The sequence below is a fragment of the Emydura macquarii genome, unplaced genomic scaffold (assembly GCF_026122565.2).
Source record: "Emydura macquarii macquarii isolate MOO-44397 ecotype Brisbane River unplaced genomic scaffold, CSIRO-AGI_Emac_v2 contig_1876, whole genome shotgun sequence".
Classification (NCBI taxonomy): Eukaryota; Metazoa; Chordata; order Testudines; family Chelidae; genus Emydura; species Emydura macquarii.
This window is the reverse complement of record NW_027132013.1, coordinates 24,535,084-24,550,502: the sequence shown is the minus strand read 5'-3', so window position 1 is coordinate 24,550,502 and position 15,419 is coordinate 24,535,084. Positions and strand designations below refer to the sequence as shown.

The 15,419-nt window shown below is 40.6% G+C and overlaps 1 protein-coding gene across 2 annotated transcripts in view; it reads right to left on the bottom strand.

Moving 5' to 3' along the window:
- The window catches only part of RMDN3 (regulator of microtubule dynamics 3), a 60,655-nt gene extending 45,787 nt beyond the window's left edge, over positions 1–14,868 (bottom strand). Inside the window, exons 1-5 of one of the 2 annotated variants that reach the window (XM_067557979.1) lie at positions 14,722–14,868; positions 14,399–14,458; positions 13,702–13,883; positions 9,821–10,016; positions 8,232–8,378 (exon numbers count right to left, since the gene is read on the bottom strand). In XM_067557979.1, the coding sequence (XP_067414080.1) occupies positions 8,232–8,378; positions 9,821–10,016; positions 13,702–13,883; positions 14,399–14,427 (554 nt within the window). In that variant the 5' untranslated portion in view covers positions 14,428–14,458; positions 14,722–14,868. Of the gene's footprint in view, positions 1–8,231; positions 8,379–9,820; positions 10,017–13,701; positions 13,884–14,337; positions 14,459–14,721 lie in introns of those variants that run through there. The other variant, XM_067557980.1, reaches the window with a different exon arrangement.
- Between the last annotated feature and the right edge of the window lie 551 nt (positions 14,869–15,419).

Here is a 15,419-nt window from a genome sequence, read left to right as displayed (position 1 = left end):
TCTCAGCTGGGAGCCCTTAACTAAAGAAGAAACATTGAGTTAGACCTCATTGTTGAAGAATGTTCAATTTTAAATTCAGGCTTTGTTGGACTAATGAGGGAAGCAAGTTTCAAAGGAGAGGCCCTCTGCTGAAAGCAGCCTGTCATGAGCCCCCATGACATTTAACTACAGACCCTGAGTGCAACTGTTGCTGCAATGAAAAGGAAGATTAGCCAGGTGTAAAAAAGACCCAAATCATGTATAACTTTAAAAGCTCAATGCCTGAATTGCACGAGAAGTAAGTAGGAAGCCATTACTCCCTATGGGACACTAGCGGTGTTCCTTCCCTATGGTCAGCCATGTTAAGACATCAGACCATCACATTTTCCTCCAGTTCAAACAATGGTGTTGGAACAATTTTTATAGGAGGTGGGTGCTGACAGCCATTGAACAAAACTATAAATTCTATATATGATGGAAACCACATCAAACCAGGCTGCCCGGGGGTGCTACCACACCCCCCAGCTGAAATGTCCAAATGTTCTCCAAGGACAGGCTCAAGCAGGGAGCATTAGTTATCAAATCTAGAGACAGAAGGCATGTGCCAAGGTCCACATCTGAGAGAAATGTGGATAACAATTGTGCCAAGCACAGATGAAAAGAGGTATTCTTGGCTACCAAAGTACTAATTCTCCAGGAATCAAAAGGGATCCAACAGTACTCCTCAACTCACTCTCTCCTTGGTAGGGACAAACAAATATCCTCAACTCGGAGGACAGACACCAGCCCCATCATTCTCTCTAGATCATGAAATGTACACTAGTGGGTGATCAGACCAAATCTCAAGCTAAACAGTGTTGTCTAATCATTACGTGGATGAGAAGTCTCCAAGAACACCTAGTAGTAGCAGGAGTTACGCTGAAGATTCAATAGATATTCTTCCCTCTGAATCCATAGTAAATTAATGCATCAGCATGTTGCACAGCATGCTGTGATAGAGGTGTTGCCGTATTCTGGGCAAGCTGTACTATCTAATGTACTGACCACTTATTATTAAGCATCCCATGGCACTTTCATAAGATTAGCTATATGAACTTTGGTTCCTTAGTTAAATCCTGTTTGATCAGTTACATTTTACCTCCCCAAATTCGTGTTGCAGTTCCAATTTAGCGTGCTATTCTTCATTTCACATGCTAAACTGCTGTGCAGCATTGGTGTGGGCTGTTAAACAGCTGCCATACTAAATTTCTTCCTAGCAGCATTTTAAAGGCGCTCGGAATTATTTGTGTATCCAGGTTGAAAAACACTTTTTATCCTGAAGCACAATCGAAGTAGAAGGTCTAAAAATCACCATTTCAAAATGCTGTCTCAATTTTTGTTCTTGTCTTTATGAAAAGATAATTACCACTCTCAGTGGATGGCTTATGATTTATACATTTTCCTCTCACCCAGATATACTCACTCTACTGAGATGGCTCATGAATGAGATGCTGCCAATTTAAAAAAAGAACAGGTGCTAATATAATTTAATTAAAACAAAAGTATTAAAAAAGACCAAGGAATTTAAGTATTTTTATCCTGTTTTTCTCAAATTTAGGAAGACAAAGTTCTTAAATGCATTAATATATGAAAGTCCCTGGCTGGCACATTTCCTGAATAAATAACAAGCTATTTGGCGCTAATAAGCACGTGGAAAAAGAGAAAAGGGCAGACAAGCCCACTGGGGCCTCACAGTGCCAAAGCAGTGCAAGACAATTCATTTCCACACCACAATCTGAGACTTCTTGCTGCTAATAGCATGGAACAACATGGGTCATCTAGAAGTGAAACATGAGGAGCTACTGATGCTTGTTTAGATGATAAATAGCAGCAGGAGGAGTTTTATAGAATTTCAAAGGGAAAAAGAAAGCAACTGCCAAAAAGAGAGACTGCTAAAAAAATATTATCTGCGGAGGGTAGTTTTATTTTCCCTCTCAATTGCCCCTATACATCTGGGTTGCCTTTTCTAAAATAACCTTTCCCGATATCCATTTTCTATAAAAAGAAACTTGCTGCATGAATCTGAGGATAATATGTGCTAATGCATAAAGTTCCAGAGTAGCTACTATACACACCTATGTAGGATAAACAGTGAAGGCAGGAGTAACGTGGAATCTTCAGCTGAGTGCAACAAACTAGTTTTATATTAGGCCATAGATGCTCATCCACTAATTCATCACAGTGATTCTTAAAGCGGTCTGCAAAAGTTTTATATTACTGACCTGCTGCTGACATGAACTGTTTGTAATTCTTTAGTTTGTTTAAAATATTTTTAAAGAAGCAATGAAATACAGAAGCTAGCTTCTAAATCCCTACAGCTGGTTTACAGGGAGAGAGCGCAAACAAGAACATAGGAGAATGCCCCAATTTTTTATCCTCCACAAACTCCACACAAACTTCAGGCTCTCCCTCCCACCCTACCCTTCCCCCATTGGCATATGCCCTACAGTATGCAGAAGCAGGGCTCCCTTTCCACAGATGTCAGAAGGGATACAGGAAGTGGGGACTGGACGACAACTGATAGTGTGAAGATCCAGTATTACCAACAACAAGAGACATACCCCTCCCACACATCATGAGACTAGCTTAAAAGTCATGATTTTTTTTTTTTTTAATCTGCTTTGAGCCTTTGGGGTTCACATCTCAAGCTTTTCTCTGCAACCACGAGGACTAGAAACTTCGGTTGGAAGGAGGTTCAACAAAAGCTGTGATTCTCATAACATGATTTCAGGAAAACACCAACTATCACAAGACCCTCAATAAAATCTCAAATGTTGACAATACTGGTCAGACGGCCTCTTCCCACTTGGAGGCCCTCTTAAGGTCTGCTGTAGAGAAGAATCATGGATAGTCTGTGGGGGCTTGCTGGCTTCTCTCGTGAGCTTTTTGGCTGAAAAATTATCTTTACTTTCTAGTGATCAAGAAACTTTTAAGCTTTTTCCTCCAACAGAGAGCTCAGATTTACCTTCTCAGCATCCTTTTGATATCTTATATCAAGCTTGCTGAAACATACATTCCATAATGACATTAAAGTCTAATAGCTTTGCATTTGTTATCAATTTGGTCCTGGGTGCTAATTCTCAGCTAGGAGATCCAGTAAAATAAATTTTATTTATCACGAGTCTAAAGAGGCAAAAAGTCTATAATTTTTTTTAACTCTCCTGAACACCCATTTTTAAGTGTCACATTAAAGTAATTCCCTGGCTCAAATCTAAACTATAGATTTTGGATTTTAAAAAGGAAGTGGGGGAGTGAGCAAGAAAAGAGAGACAAAATGTGTTTATAATGGAAAACTAGTTGCTACCTTAACCATGGAACTTTATCTCTGAGCTCTTTCCTCATTTGTATTAATTGAGAAAGTAGGTTAGCAAGTTAAATCCTTTTAATTTGGCTATGGTGAGTCAAGTTTAAAAGTCTTATCCTGACAGCTTATCCTTTCACTAGTCTTCCTCTGTGAGATGTGATCTACAAAGATTTTTACCTACTTTGCGAGCATTTGTTATTAGACCAGTACCACGGTCAATTCCCAAGAAGGTTCAACTGAGCACTTATTAGTGATTTAAAAACCGCTATGAAAGAAAGTCAGGAGTAAGCCCAACAGCCTTGTAACAAGTCTGTACCACCTTATCTCATGGTAACAGAATACTGCTGGTTGAGAAAGCCCAATGACATCAAGCAATTTCCTCTATCATAGGCTTTCTTTTCTGAGGCGGCAACCTGTAAATACTAGGAGCTCTGCCTTTTAATCCACTGCAATTATCTTTATTAGTTAATGCCTCTTCAACAGCACTTTACTGACATCTCAAAAAATCCACTCTCCTCTGTGCCTGCTGGGTTCTGGAATTCACATTTACCTCTTCTGAAAGATGTCAGTATAGTAACTTGTGACAATGAAGACTTAATACATCTGTTATTACATACAGAACTTCATTAACACAAGGACTTTTCCAGAACCAGTTACATGAAGTCTTGCTTAGCCAAGATCCTTTAATCTAAATCTTCCTCTTACAGAATCTCATTATGACCCTCCATGAATCAGTCACTTAGTAACTCCCCCATTAGCCAAATGTTTTTAATGTCCTCAAACTATTTTCAGATGAATGAAGTAGCTGTGTAATCAGCCTTCTCAACATCTTGTTCTAACTACTATTTTATGTGATGAATTGAAAAGCTTTTAGCCTTCCAAGATCCAAATTTAGGGTTGATTTTTTTTTCTGAGACAGTTGAAGATCCTTCACACAAAATAAAGAACTGCTTACTGTATCCTGCTGTAGGTATTCCCAGCAAATGCAGAGAAAACAGGGCCTTGAATTCAGTTCCTACCAAGTAAGCAAAAAGTAGGTATGACACTCAGCTTTGTTCTAGAAGAATCATTGATATGTTTGGGCAAATGTGGACCCATATGGTTATAAATTAATATGGCAGTAAGGAAGGGGAGTAAAATGTGCATATAAAATAGTAGCTGACATGTCTGACAGTCAAACAAAGCCTTTAGAAAATAATCTGACCGGCAGGTAAGATGGTTGCTGTTGCTTTTCTTTCTGTGTAAATATTACTACCATAGGGCTGCTCCTGTTCCCCTTTAGTTTGTCAGTGGTTTCAGTGGGAGCTAGCCTATATTTTGCACCTTTTCATATTCTTATTCATAAATCGATGAGATACACTATTTTGTTTTCAAGTTGCAATTTTTAAGTCTACACACTGTTAATCAGCAATCTTAAAAAACGTTATTTTTTCAGGTCAGCTTTAGAGAGATACTATAAAGTCAAATCTGACCTAAAGTTTAGGTTTTATAAAACTTGAAGATTTTTGTTACAAATTGAGTTAATATTTCCATTTTTTTAATTAAGTAGAAGCATTTACTTTAAATTTTAACACACACTTTTGTAAATCAGACTACAGACTGTACAGATATCTCTATAGTGGGAAGGTTTGTGAACATCTCTCTCTGCTGGTAGCATGGATAGTTAAATGACACAATAATAAAAGTGACTTGGTCCACCAATACAGCTTGTGCTTTTGGTAGCATGAGTGCATATAAGTGTCTATACATTTTCCTGGTGCAAACAAAGCCCTTGACATTCTCAAAGTAAAGTAGATTAGAAACTAAAATTAAACTGACTAGTCTGTTGTCATCGATTAAGATCAAGAAAAAATGTAAGTGAAGAGTGTAACTGGTGCAAGAAGTTATTTTAATTATATTAAAACATTATTAGTAATTTGAGAAGGAAACATTTTTTTAAACCTGTCCATGTCCCTTTAAATTCTTTAATGTCACTCTCACACAAGACAAACAATTACATTTTCCTTCCGGTTAGGATCCAGCACACATGCTACAACTAGTAGAAATTAGTCACAAAAATTTGGGAAAAATATTTGTGACTTACTGACAACCTTTCGCTTCAGAAAATACAGACATATGTGACTAGTTTGGACAAAGTTACAATCACCCTACAAAACCCATTAAACAACATATGCAAACTGTTCAGTAAGACCTCTTTAGCTGTCACTGTTAAAGAAAAAGCAGGGCATTTCAAATACTTGGAGACAGCAATTCATTGATAACCATCTGTGCTGCGTCAATCAAGGTGAGTGAGCACAGAAAAGAATAATTTAAAACCTTCCCTCTCAAACCATTAATCAAGATGCTGCAGTCAATAGTGATCAAAAAGATGTTTCAAGTAATTAGCACCGTGGTGAGGTTGGTGTTACAACAGTATAAGGATAGCAATTGTTCATTTAGATTGTTTCAAATCTGCCATTTGCAGAGAATAATTAAAAGTGTCCCTTACTAGAAGGATGATCAAATCTGTGGAAGTATTTATAGCTGAATTTTAATTAGTCTGTACAAGTAAAAACAGTTATTCTTCAAATCAACTGTAAGCTTGCACATTTTATCTGAAATGAATGCTGTCATCGGAAAGACTTGGAGGACAAGCTGTAAAATGCTCTCAATATATTTGCAGCTGGAACCATCTCAGTTATTCCCAGGTCCTATAAATGATTCTCTGTTCTGTTCAGACAGTTTTTCTTGCTTTGGTATTTTAATAACTCCTAAGAGACACTGAGGAATGTATGTTTTCTGTTTTGCCAAGGCCAAAAAACCCAAACAAATCTGAAACCTCTGTAGAATAAGCACAGAAATCCCAGGAAAGCACATTCTCAATTCCAAAATGCTATAAACAATATCCTGTTAAGCCAGGAATTGCCTCTTTCTTTTATAAAGCAGAATTATAATGGACCTATTTTTTTAGTCACTTTGAAGCACATTAGTTAGCATGTATCATTTACAGGGGTTAAAAAAGGACACAATGACATCAGCTCAAATTCCTCCTTAAGAAAAGATCTCACAAAAGACAAGAACCTGGAACAGTTTTACCATGAACTTAGACAAACATCGTAAAAAGGATAGAAACTTTCAATTTTCTTTCTCCATGCAGTCCCACACACTTTATAAGTCTGCCCATCCATTATCAGCACACAGAGGCAACAAGATGCCAGTTATATGCACTGGTTTAACTATCTGAAGATTCATTAAGACACTGAGAAACATCATGCATCTGATGAAGTGGTTTTCTGCTCACAAAAGCTTATGCCCAAATAAATTTGTTAGTCTTTAAGGTGCCACAGGACTCTCGCCATTTTGAGAAACACCTGGTAATTTGTAACTCTTGGTCTAAAAGACACATCATTTGCCTTTCCATAAGAAAATACTGAATGTGAGAATTCTGTGCTCAGGAATCTGCTTCATGCTCTTCTTAATTTATGGATTTTTTTATACGGCAGAAAAGAGAAGCCCGCCTTTCCTCCTCCTGACTAGAGGCATGTATACCCAGAAGGTATCCTACTCAAAGCATCTTTCATCATGGACAGGTGACTTAAGGTACTGCGATAATACAAGGATAGATGTGGTAAATAAAATGACAGGCATGTAAGCATGATGTTGAGAACCATCTAAAGGAAAGTATCCTACCAAAACAAAGCCTCACATACTCTAAGAATCAGATGTGTTATATTCTGTTTAACTTCCTTTTAATTTCAGAATATTTTAGCAAACATTACTTCAAGGTAATTTTGGTTTATGGCCTGACTGTTGCTACTGGTCTTTGCCACGCTGGCCCCAAATGATTTGTTGGTGTAAACCAAATTTACTTAATCTCTCCCAGAATGTCACGTTTAGAATTATAGTACCCATCTCCTTCCAACCCAGTCACGGGCTTATTCCAATCACCCTTTAGTCAGTTAACTCAGCTTCACCCTCAAAAGTGGATTCTTGCTTTCAGATGTAACTAACTGCCTGTTCTGGTTCAGATCACAGTGGGTTTCTTAAGTTTGTGTTGAATGGAGCCTTGCTATTCAGACTCTCTGTGAATGCTGCCTGCCCCTAACTACAGCACCTCTCTTGATTCACAATTCAAAGAACACTTGTACTCCAGAACTGTAACTAGAGCCAACTGGAGTATCTCTCATTTCCCTCCTGCTCCATTTTAATAATTTCCTTGCCAGTCTGACTGCAATGGTATATACACTCTGTCACAACCCCACCCTTGACTGTTGATCTAACAGGAAATAGGTAGATAAACCACCTTTTTAAAATAGTAAAATGTGGTAGTAAAACTACAGTTATTGGCAGGAGGACTCAAGAGCAGGTGTAGTATCTAAGGGCATTTCTACACTAAAAACTTAAGTTGACCTATGTCAGGTTAACTTACAGCTGCAGCGGTAATTACTGTGGTGGTTCACATAGACACTACCTTCCCCCTGGGTGACAGCCCAAACTGTCAGCTGGGTTTTCTTAACAGCCAACAGCCATCACAGCCAACTGCCCATGTAAGTAACCCCCAGTGTCTACATGGCCACTACGTCGCCCTAACTACACTGACATAAGCCTTACGCCTCTCGTGGAAGTGGAGTTATGTTGGCATAGAAAGGCACTTACATCAGTGGGAGCAAGGCTGTAGTATGGACACTGACCTAATTAGGTCAACGTAAGGCAGATTACATCAACTCTGTAGTGTAGACCAGGCCTAAAACATCTACCTTTTTAAAGAAAATCAACTGCTAGATTTCATGCAATTAAACTGAATGCAAGGGCAGGAAGAAATGCATCTACTGAAACTCCCCTCCTCCCCCTATGTTATAGAATACACTGAAGTCAGTCATCTACTGAGTTTCAGAGACCAAGAACAATTCTTAACTGGTGTTCTGCTTACCCTCCCTCACTTTCACCATCATCTGTATTGGCTGTTCCTGAGCTGGCTGTGAAATAAATAGAGCTGGACCCTGTGGAATCACTCCTCTCTCTAGGAAATGGGTACCGCCTCCGCCGAGTTACCTTCTGGGTTTCTTCAAGATGGGTCCTGAAAGACAGACAGAAAAACTGAGAGCAATGATGGTAGAAGTATCTATTTCAGTCCATGTCTATTTCTTTGCTCCTATCCCACACAATATATTACATCCATCCACACCAAAGGAGCAATATTTAAGATGGTTACTTGGTGTGGGTTAAGTCACAAATTGCCAAGTTAAAATACTGTGGGTTACACTATAAACAAGATCAAACAGAAACCTGTATAAAAGTAGAAAGTGCATATAATCATCCTTCTAGTGAAGGAAGATGAAGGAATACTATGTATCATTCATATTATCATAGTGCCTAGGCATTCTATGAACACAGAACAAAGTAGAGTCCCTGCCCCCAAGGAGCTCATGTTTTACAGGATATTCCATTTACTATGTAAAGTGATCTACAGTAGATATGAATGGGAAAGACATTGCTACAGAGAAAAGAAAAGAGCCATGAATTTACAGACCACAAATCCATGTGTTTCAGCATCTACCTAGGACAGCTGATGGCACTCACTAATTTAGAGGAAGGAAAACACCCAAAATGCACCCAGTTATATATACAGTGTTGTACATGACAAGAAAACTTCTGTCCTGAGACAGGGAGTTGGTCACATGTCCTGAAGCACAGATATGACTTCTCAGACTGTCATTGTTTTGCACAACTATAAATAATAATTGTCAAAGTTGCAGTCCTTTCTAAGAGTCCACAGTAACTGTTCCACTGACTTTTGAGTAAGCGAACACCTACAGTGAAATACTGATCCCAGTGAAGTCAAAGGGAGTTTTGCCACTGACTTCACTGGGCCAGAATTTCACCCCTACTGAATAATCAAACTGTGGAAGAGAAATATTTCCATTTATTGGTTCTAGATTTACCGGGCTCTTAATTTCACTGAATATCTCCTTGTTCTTGTGTTTTGAACAGAATGAAGATGATTGAATTATTAGTTTTCACTTTGCTTGTCAAAATTTTGATAATTTCAAGCCAATTCCTTCTGACTCTTCTCCTTTCCAGTTTAAATAATCCTAGTCTTTACAATCTCATTCATGTAAATCCCACTAAACACATGCCTGTGCATGCTCAGATTATCCAGGTTCCAGAATATCAAGCATACCTTGGATTTCAAATTCCCTTAGCTGGCATTGGCTCTCTGTTTGGGGGAGCTAGGTGGAGGAAGAATGGGACAAATTTTAGAAGATGATACCTTACATCCTTGCCCATAGTTAGAGCATCATTGTACTGAAGGGTGGATATGCAGTTTGTATGAGAGACTTGTCTTGATTCCCATTCATAAAAGATACATAGGTTGATCGCTTCATTAGAGACGGCACAGAGGACAGGATTGTTTACACCTAAAAACTGCTGATCTGTTAGCTCTTTCAAGGCATACATAGAGCTAATTGGTTTTCCAATTGCCTATTATTGACAAAGGGAGGGGGGATGTAATTGTACCTGACTTCTCCAATGATCTCCCCAGCTAAACCCTGCACGCTGTTCTTCAGCTCCTCCACTTCTCTTCGTAGCTCTATAATGTTTTTCAGCACAAAGTCCAGGCGGTTCAGCATTTCCACCTGCTCTTCTCGTGTTAAAAGAGATGTGTATGTAATGCCATCACCAGCCTCCAATGGTGCTTGTCTTATAAGTAGAACTAAAAAAGGGAGAAACATTTAATTACACATAGAGGTGAGTGGCAAGAATTAGAAACAGAAAAAATTGCCAGATGTTTGTTTCTGGACATTCAAAGAAAGGAATAAAACAATGTAACAGTGCATTGGAGGGAAAAAAATGTATACATCAGTGACCATTGCAACTGAGGAGGTTGCTTCTTATTTTTAAGCTAGTGTCCCTTCCTTCTACTTGGTTAAAGCTATATATCATGGGCAGGTTTTAAAGTTACATTCCCATTAAGATTATGTGCTTAATTATACGTAACAATATGCAATTCTACTATCTATATGGTTCTAAAATAGTCTTAAACAGCCACATTTCACTTTACTTCTGAAATGCAACAAACTCTGGAGTGCAGAATATCAGCTAGGAGATCAATTATTTCATAAAATAATGCATGACAGTGGAATGAGGGGATGCAAACTAATTCTGGCCAGGACATAGAAAAATCTCTACTGTTGCAGAAAGTGGCTTGGGCTCTTTTAATATCAGTTGAGCAAATTCAAACATGTGGTTGGCAGGCATTAAATATTTATGACCTACATTAGCTTGTCTGTTAAGATGCTGTACTTTCCTCCAGTGCAACATAATCAACATGTACTGCTGGCATGGCCATGGATTTAACTGTTATCAAAGCGGTCTACAAATGGTCTTGTTTTAAACTCACCTTATCTTAAAGCCAGAAATTTATTTTTATAAGACACAAATCACATCTTAAATCAAGGATGATTATAGTAAGAACAACAACTCGAGGACTTTAACAGAAGGAATATTTTAAATAAAACAATCTTCAAATTGTTAAAACGAACTTCAGATTATTAAAGCTAAAAGAATAATAAAATTTATTTTGCTTCTCATCACTTATGCTGTTGACTTGGACCTTAGCAACAAAAAGTTAGACTTGCAGGTTTCATTTTTTGGGTCTCAAAATTTTATGTTGCTGGAATGGTACGCAGAACTGCAGAAGAATGCTAAGTGTAATATTCAAATTTCTTATGATTTCAGTGAAAACATTTTTATTGCAAATCTGTAATTTTGTTCCTGAGCACCCCCATCCCTGGAAAGAAGTCACCCCCCACTCTTCCTCCCACAAAAAAAAATATAAATTTTGGACATAACAGTTGACAATGTCTCTTTTAAAAATGTTATAGCAATATATTGTATAATACAAAAAAAAAATAAAATAAAACCCAAACAAAGAGCGAAACCTTACTACTCATGGCATAAAACTAGTTAAACTGATCTCTGGCATACCCTGAACTACAAGATTCTACCGTCCATCTAGTCTACATTTTCTACACTGGAACCACTACAGTTCTTTCAGTAGATTTAGGACAGAAATGAAAAAAAATCCTATGGTGTAAACAAGTTTCTTTCTCTAGGTAACTACCACTACTGTAGTTTATTAAAAATGAAACATTTAAAATTCCAATTAGTTTATCTCCATTTACGATCATTGTTTACTTGTGCCATTTCATAGCTTGGACAATTACTATAATTCAAGTTAGTTTCACTTTCAAGTTCCTAGAAGTAATCTTTGGTTTTGAACTGGAAAGGGGATGTTAATTTTAAGATGTTTTAACCGGATTTTTTTTTTTTTGTAAAAAATATTTCTACAGTTTTATTGGTCTTAGTTTTAAGAAAATTGTAAGTGTCCCTTTAAGTTTTACTTCACACATGCACTAAAAAATACATCACGAAAAAAAACCCAACTCTCCACACGATAGAATTTATATTTATCTGTAAATGGCACAGTAAAGTTTGCTTTTCATTAATAAAATGGCTTACGCAAAAAACTAGATACAAGACCTGAAAAATGTCTTTGCACAGAAATACTGCATTCTAGAATATTGTTTATAGCACATGAACTTGGGGAAAAGCCACTTAGAAAAGTCATCTAGAACAGCTGTCCGATATATACAAGGTGTACAACTTAAAACAAATAAATGCCTGTACTTTTTCACACAACACATAGTTAATCTGTGGAACATTGTTGCCAGGAGATGTTGTGAAGGCCAAAACCATAACACGGTTCAAAGGAGAATTAGACAAATTAATGGAGAATAGGTCCATCAACTGCTATTAGACAAGATGATCAGGGATGCACCCCATACTCTGGGTATCTTAAACCTCTAACTGCCAGAAGCCGGGTGTGGACAACAGGTGATGGATCATTTTCTAATTGACCTGGTTCCATTCATTACCTCTGAAGCATCTGGCATTGTCCATTGTCGGAAGACAGTATACTGGGCTAGATGGACCATAGTCTGACCCAGCATGAATGTTTTTGTGTTCTTACTTTTATGCAGTTAAACACAATTTAGTTACTGTAATGATCTAATTCTTCAGTTCCAGGACCTTGTCCCCATTACTACTTCTAAACAAGGGTTTAAAGAATGTTAACATCAATTAGACTGTAATCTCTTTGGGGCAGGGATCAGGAATGCTCTTTTGTGTTTGTACAGCACCTAGCACAATGGTGTCCTGGTTCTCTTTAAATAAAATATTTTGTCGCCCCTTTGCTTATGAAAAACACTAAAAAAAATATATTTAGAAACTGACTTTGGTATAGCTCCTGTAAATTAAACCCTATTAAAGTTGATGGGGCTCTGCATGAACACAGAGCACATTCAAGCTGAGGTAGTTGCAGGATCTATCCCAAACTGTACAGGGGAAAACAATGGCACTAACTGTACACAAAATAAACATCACTCTTTAATCTTCTGTATTATTTATAAACACAAGTAGTAAATAATTTTTAAGGGGAAAAAAGACATTTTGGTAAGTTGACTATGTCCCTTGAAGTATTTCCCTACTACAGATATGCAAATCTGCAGAGGATAATAGACTTGTGCTAATGCATGGGTACAAGTGAAAGTTCATGGAAACTGACTAAATATGAAAGTGAAACATACTATTTAGTATCTAAGCTAAATGCCCTCCGAAAAGAAATGAAACACCATAAATGGTGAAAACTAAATTACAGTAATCATTCAGGGTAAATTCCTGCAACTGACTGAATGTGGGCAGGCCCCTATGCTTGCACAGAGCCTCCCTGACGTTAATAGGGGCCCACCACATAGAGCTCCCTCCAGGTTCCGGGCCAAAAAATAGAGAATGTGATGTTATACAATGCAAAATGGTTGAGTGGTGATGTTTAATATTCTGCTTATAATTTTTGTGTTCTTAAATATGTTTAATAATAATTTATTCTGTCAACTCTTCTCTAAAATGGGGGCTTGTTCAGCATTTAGTAACAGGCTAGAAGAAGGAAGCGTATCTTGGATATTTACAATTCTTTAATTAACTAATAAATTATTAGCAGCCAGATAGATATTTTTATTAACTATATTAATTTGATGATAGTGTGCCTTGAATTATTCCAGTAACTAGTGGATTATTTTTAATTTAGGTCAGTTATTTTAAGCTGATCTACTTAAGTGTCTCAAGTATCATCTTTAGGGTGAGCAGACGGGCAGTTTACCTCCCGCAATGGTGATATCCCAGTTACATACTAACCACTTCTGAGCTGCAAACAGAGAAAAAGTAATAGTGCTACCACTGAACCAAAGATAAGGCATGAAAGGCAAACCCACTCTAGCCAGTCAGAGACCAGTTTTGCAGACAACACAGAAAACAAGAAGAATGAGAAATAATTACTATACCCTGGTTGTGGTGCCCCAGAGAGTTGTGCGTGCGCTGAACCTGAGAGTCCCTGGAGCTGTGTCCCCACCAGGGCCTTTTCCCCCGCTGTTTGTAGAGCGCATACAAGAGCCCGATCCCCGCAGCTGCGCCCAGCACCATCCCAAGCCCCACACGGGACGTCCCGAGTTTAGACATGATGCGCCTGAAAGAAGCGGACAGGGTGCAAGTCACGTGAACGCAAGTCACCACCTCTCCCCACTTCAGCACCTCGGAGGGCCGTGAGGCGAGCGCCCTTCACGCCGGCGTCCTCCAGAGGAGCAGCGCTCCAGCCCGAAACCTCTCGGGCCAGCCCTGACCTCTGCAGCCCCCCCGTCACGGCGGTGTGTGAGCCCACCGGGGGGGGGGAGGGGAGAGCTCCTCGCACTAGCCCGGGCCTCACACGGCCGCTCTCGTGCCTGCCTGTCACCCAGGCACGGCCCCACCGGCCGAGGGCGCAGCCAGGGCCCGGCCCAGGGGGAGAGCCGCGGGCAGGGACGGCTCAGCCCTGAGTGGGGGGCTGTCGCCGCAGCAGCCCGGGGGCGCGGAGCCGGTGTTGGGGTGAAACACAAAGACAGACACGCCCCGGGCTCCACGGTAGATCCCTCAGGGCTACTCACACCGTCATGCCCTGCCACCGTCCTGCCGCGCCCCCTCACCCCGCGGCCACACGCGCCTCACCCTGAGGAGCCGCCCTCCCACCGGCGCATTGCGATGATGCGAGGATGACGTATAGAGCGAGCGCGCTGCCCGTGAGGGTGCCCTCAGCACCGCCCCAAGTTCCGGCGGCGGGATGATGTAATCAACCCCCTCCCCGCTGGGCTGCAGCCGAGCGATGAGCGCGAGGACCGCGAGCTAAGGACACGTGACTCCTCCGTGGAGCCAATGGGCAGCGGGGTACGGCGCTGTCAGTGTCAGGCCAGGTTGTTCTGGGGCGGGTGCGTTGCGTGCGGACGTTGGAGTTAAGCCCCAGGGTTGCTGGCTGGGTTCGTTTCCCAGCCCGACGCTGCTGCACTCAGTCACTCTCCGCCTTCATTGGCCAGCTTCTCTGCCCCCGGCCGCACGCGCTGCGCCCGCCTGCAGCCCCCTGCAAAGCCCGGGCCTGGTCCAGTGCAGGCTTCGCCGAGGGCTGCTGAGTGCGCGGGTCCGGTAGCCTTTAACCCTGCTTGGGGGGAAGCGCTTGTCATTAGGTGGGCGGGCGTCGGAGGTGGGCGAGGCGTCAGGGCACTTGTACGATAAAAGGAAGACGTGGGCGTGTCAGCAGCGGAGGAATTGCAGGGGAGCGGGGTTCGGTCACTGCGTAGTGCAGTGACTTGGGGTGCCTCAGTCCGCCAGCCCCTTCCAGCCTCTAGTCTCCAACTTTCCATGAACCGTCTGGGTTGGGTATCTCTGGATCCCCGTCTCCCGATGGCTACTTTACACACACAAAGATGGGGCCCAGAGGTATTTAGGCTCCTAACTTCCATTGATTTCCATGGAAGTCAGGCACCTAAATACCTTCAAGGATCTGGGCCCTAGAGCCCAGGGGAATACCAGGTCTGCTAACTGCATTGTCTTGCTGTCTCATGGATGAGGTCCAAAGTAAGCACAGACTCCACCCGCCCCCTTGGCTTCAGTCACAATCAAGCATCTAGGCCTCTTTGCTATAGACATGCCTGCTAAAAAATCCCAGCAGTGGAAGAACACTGGGTTTTTTTCCCAA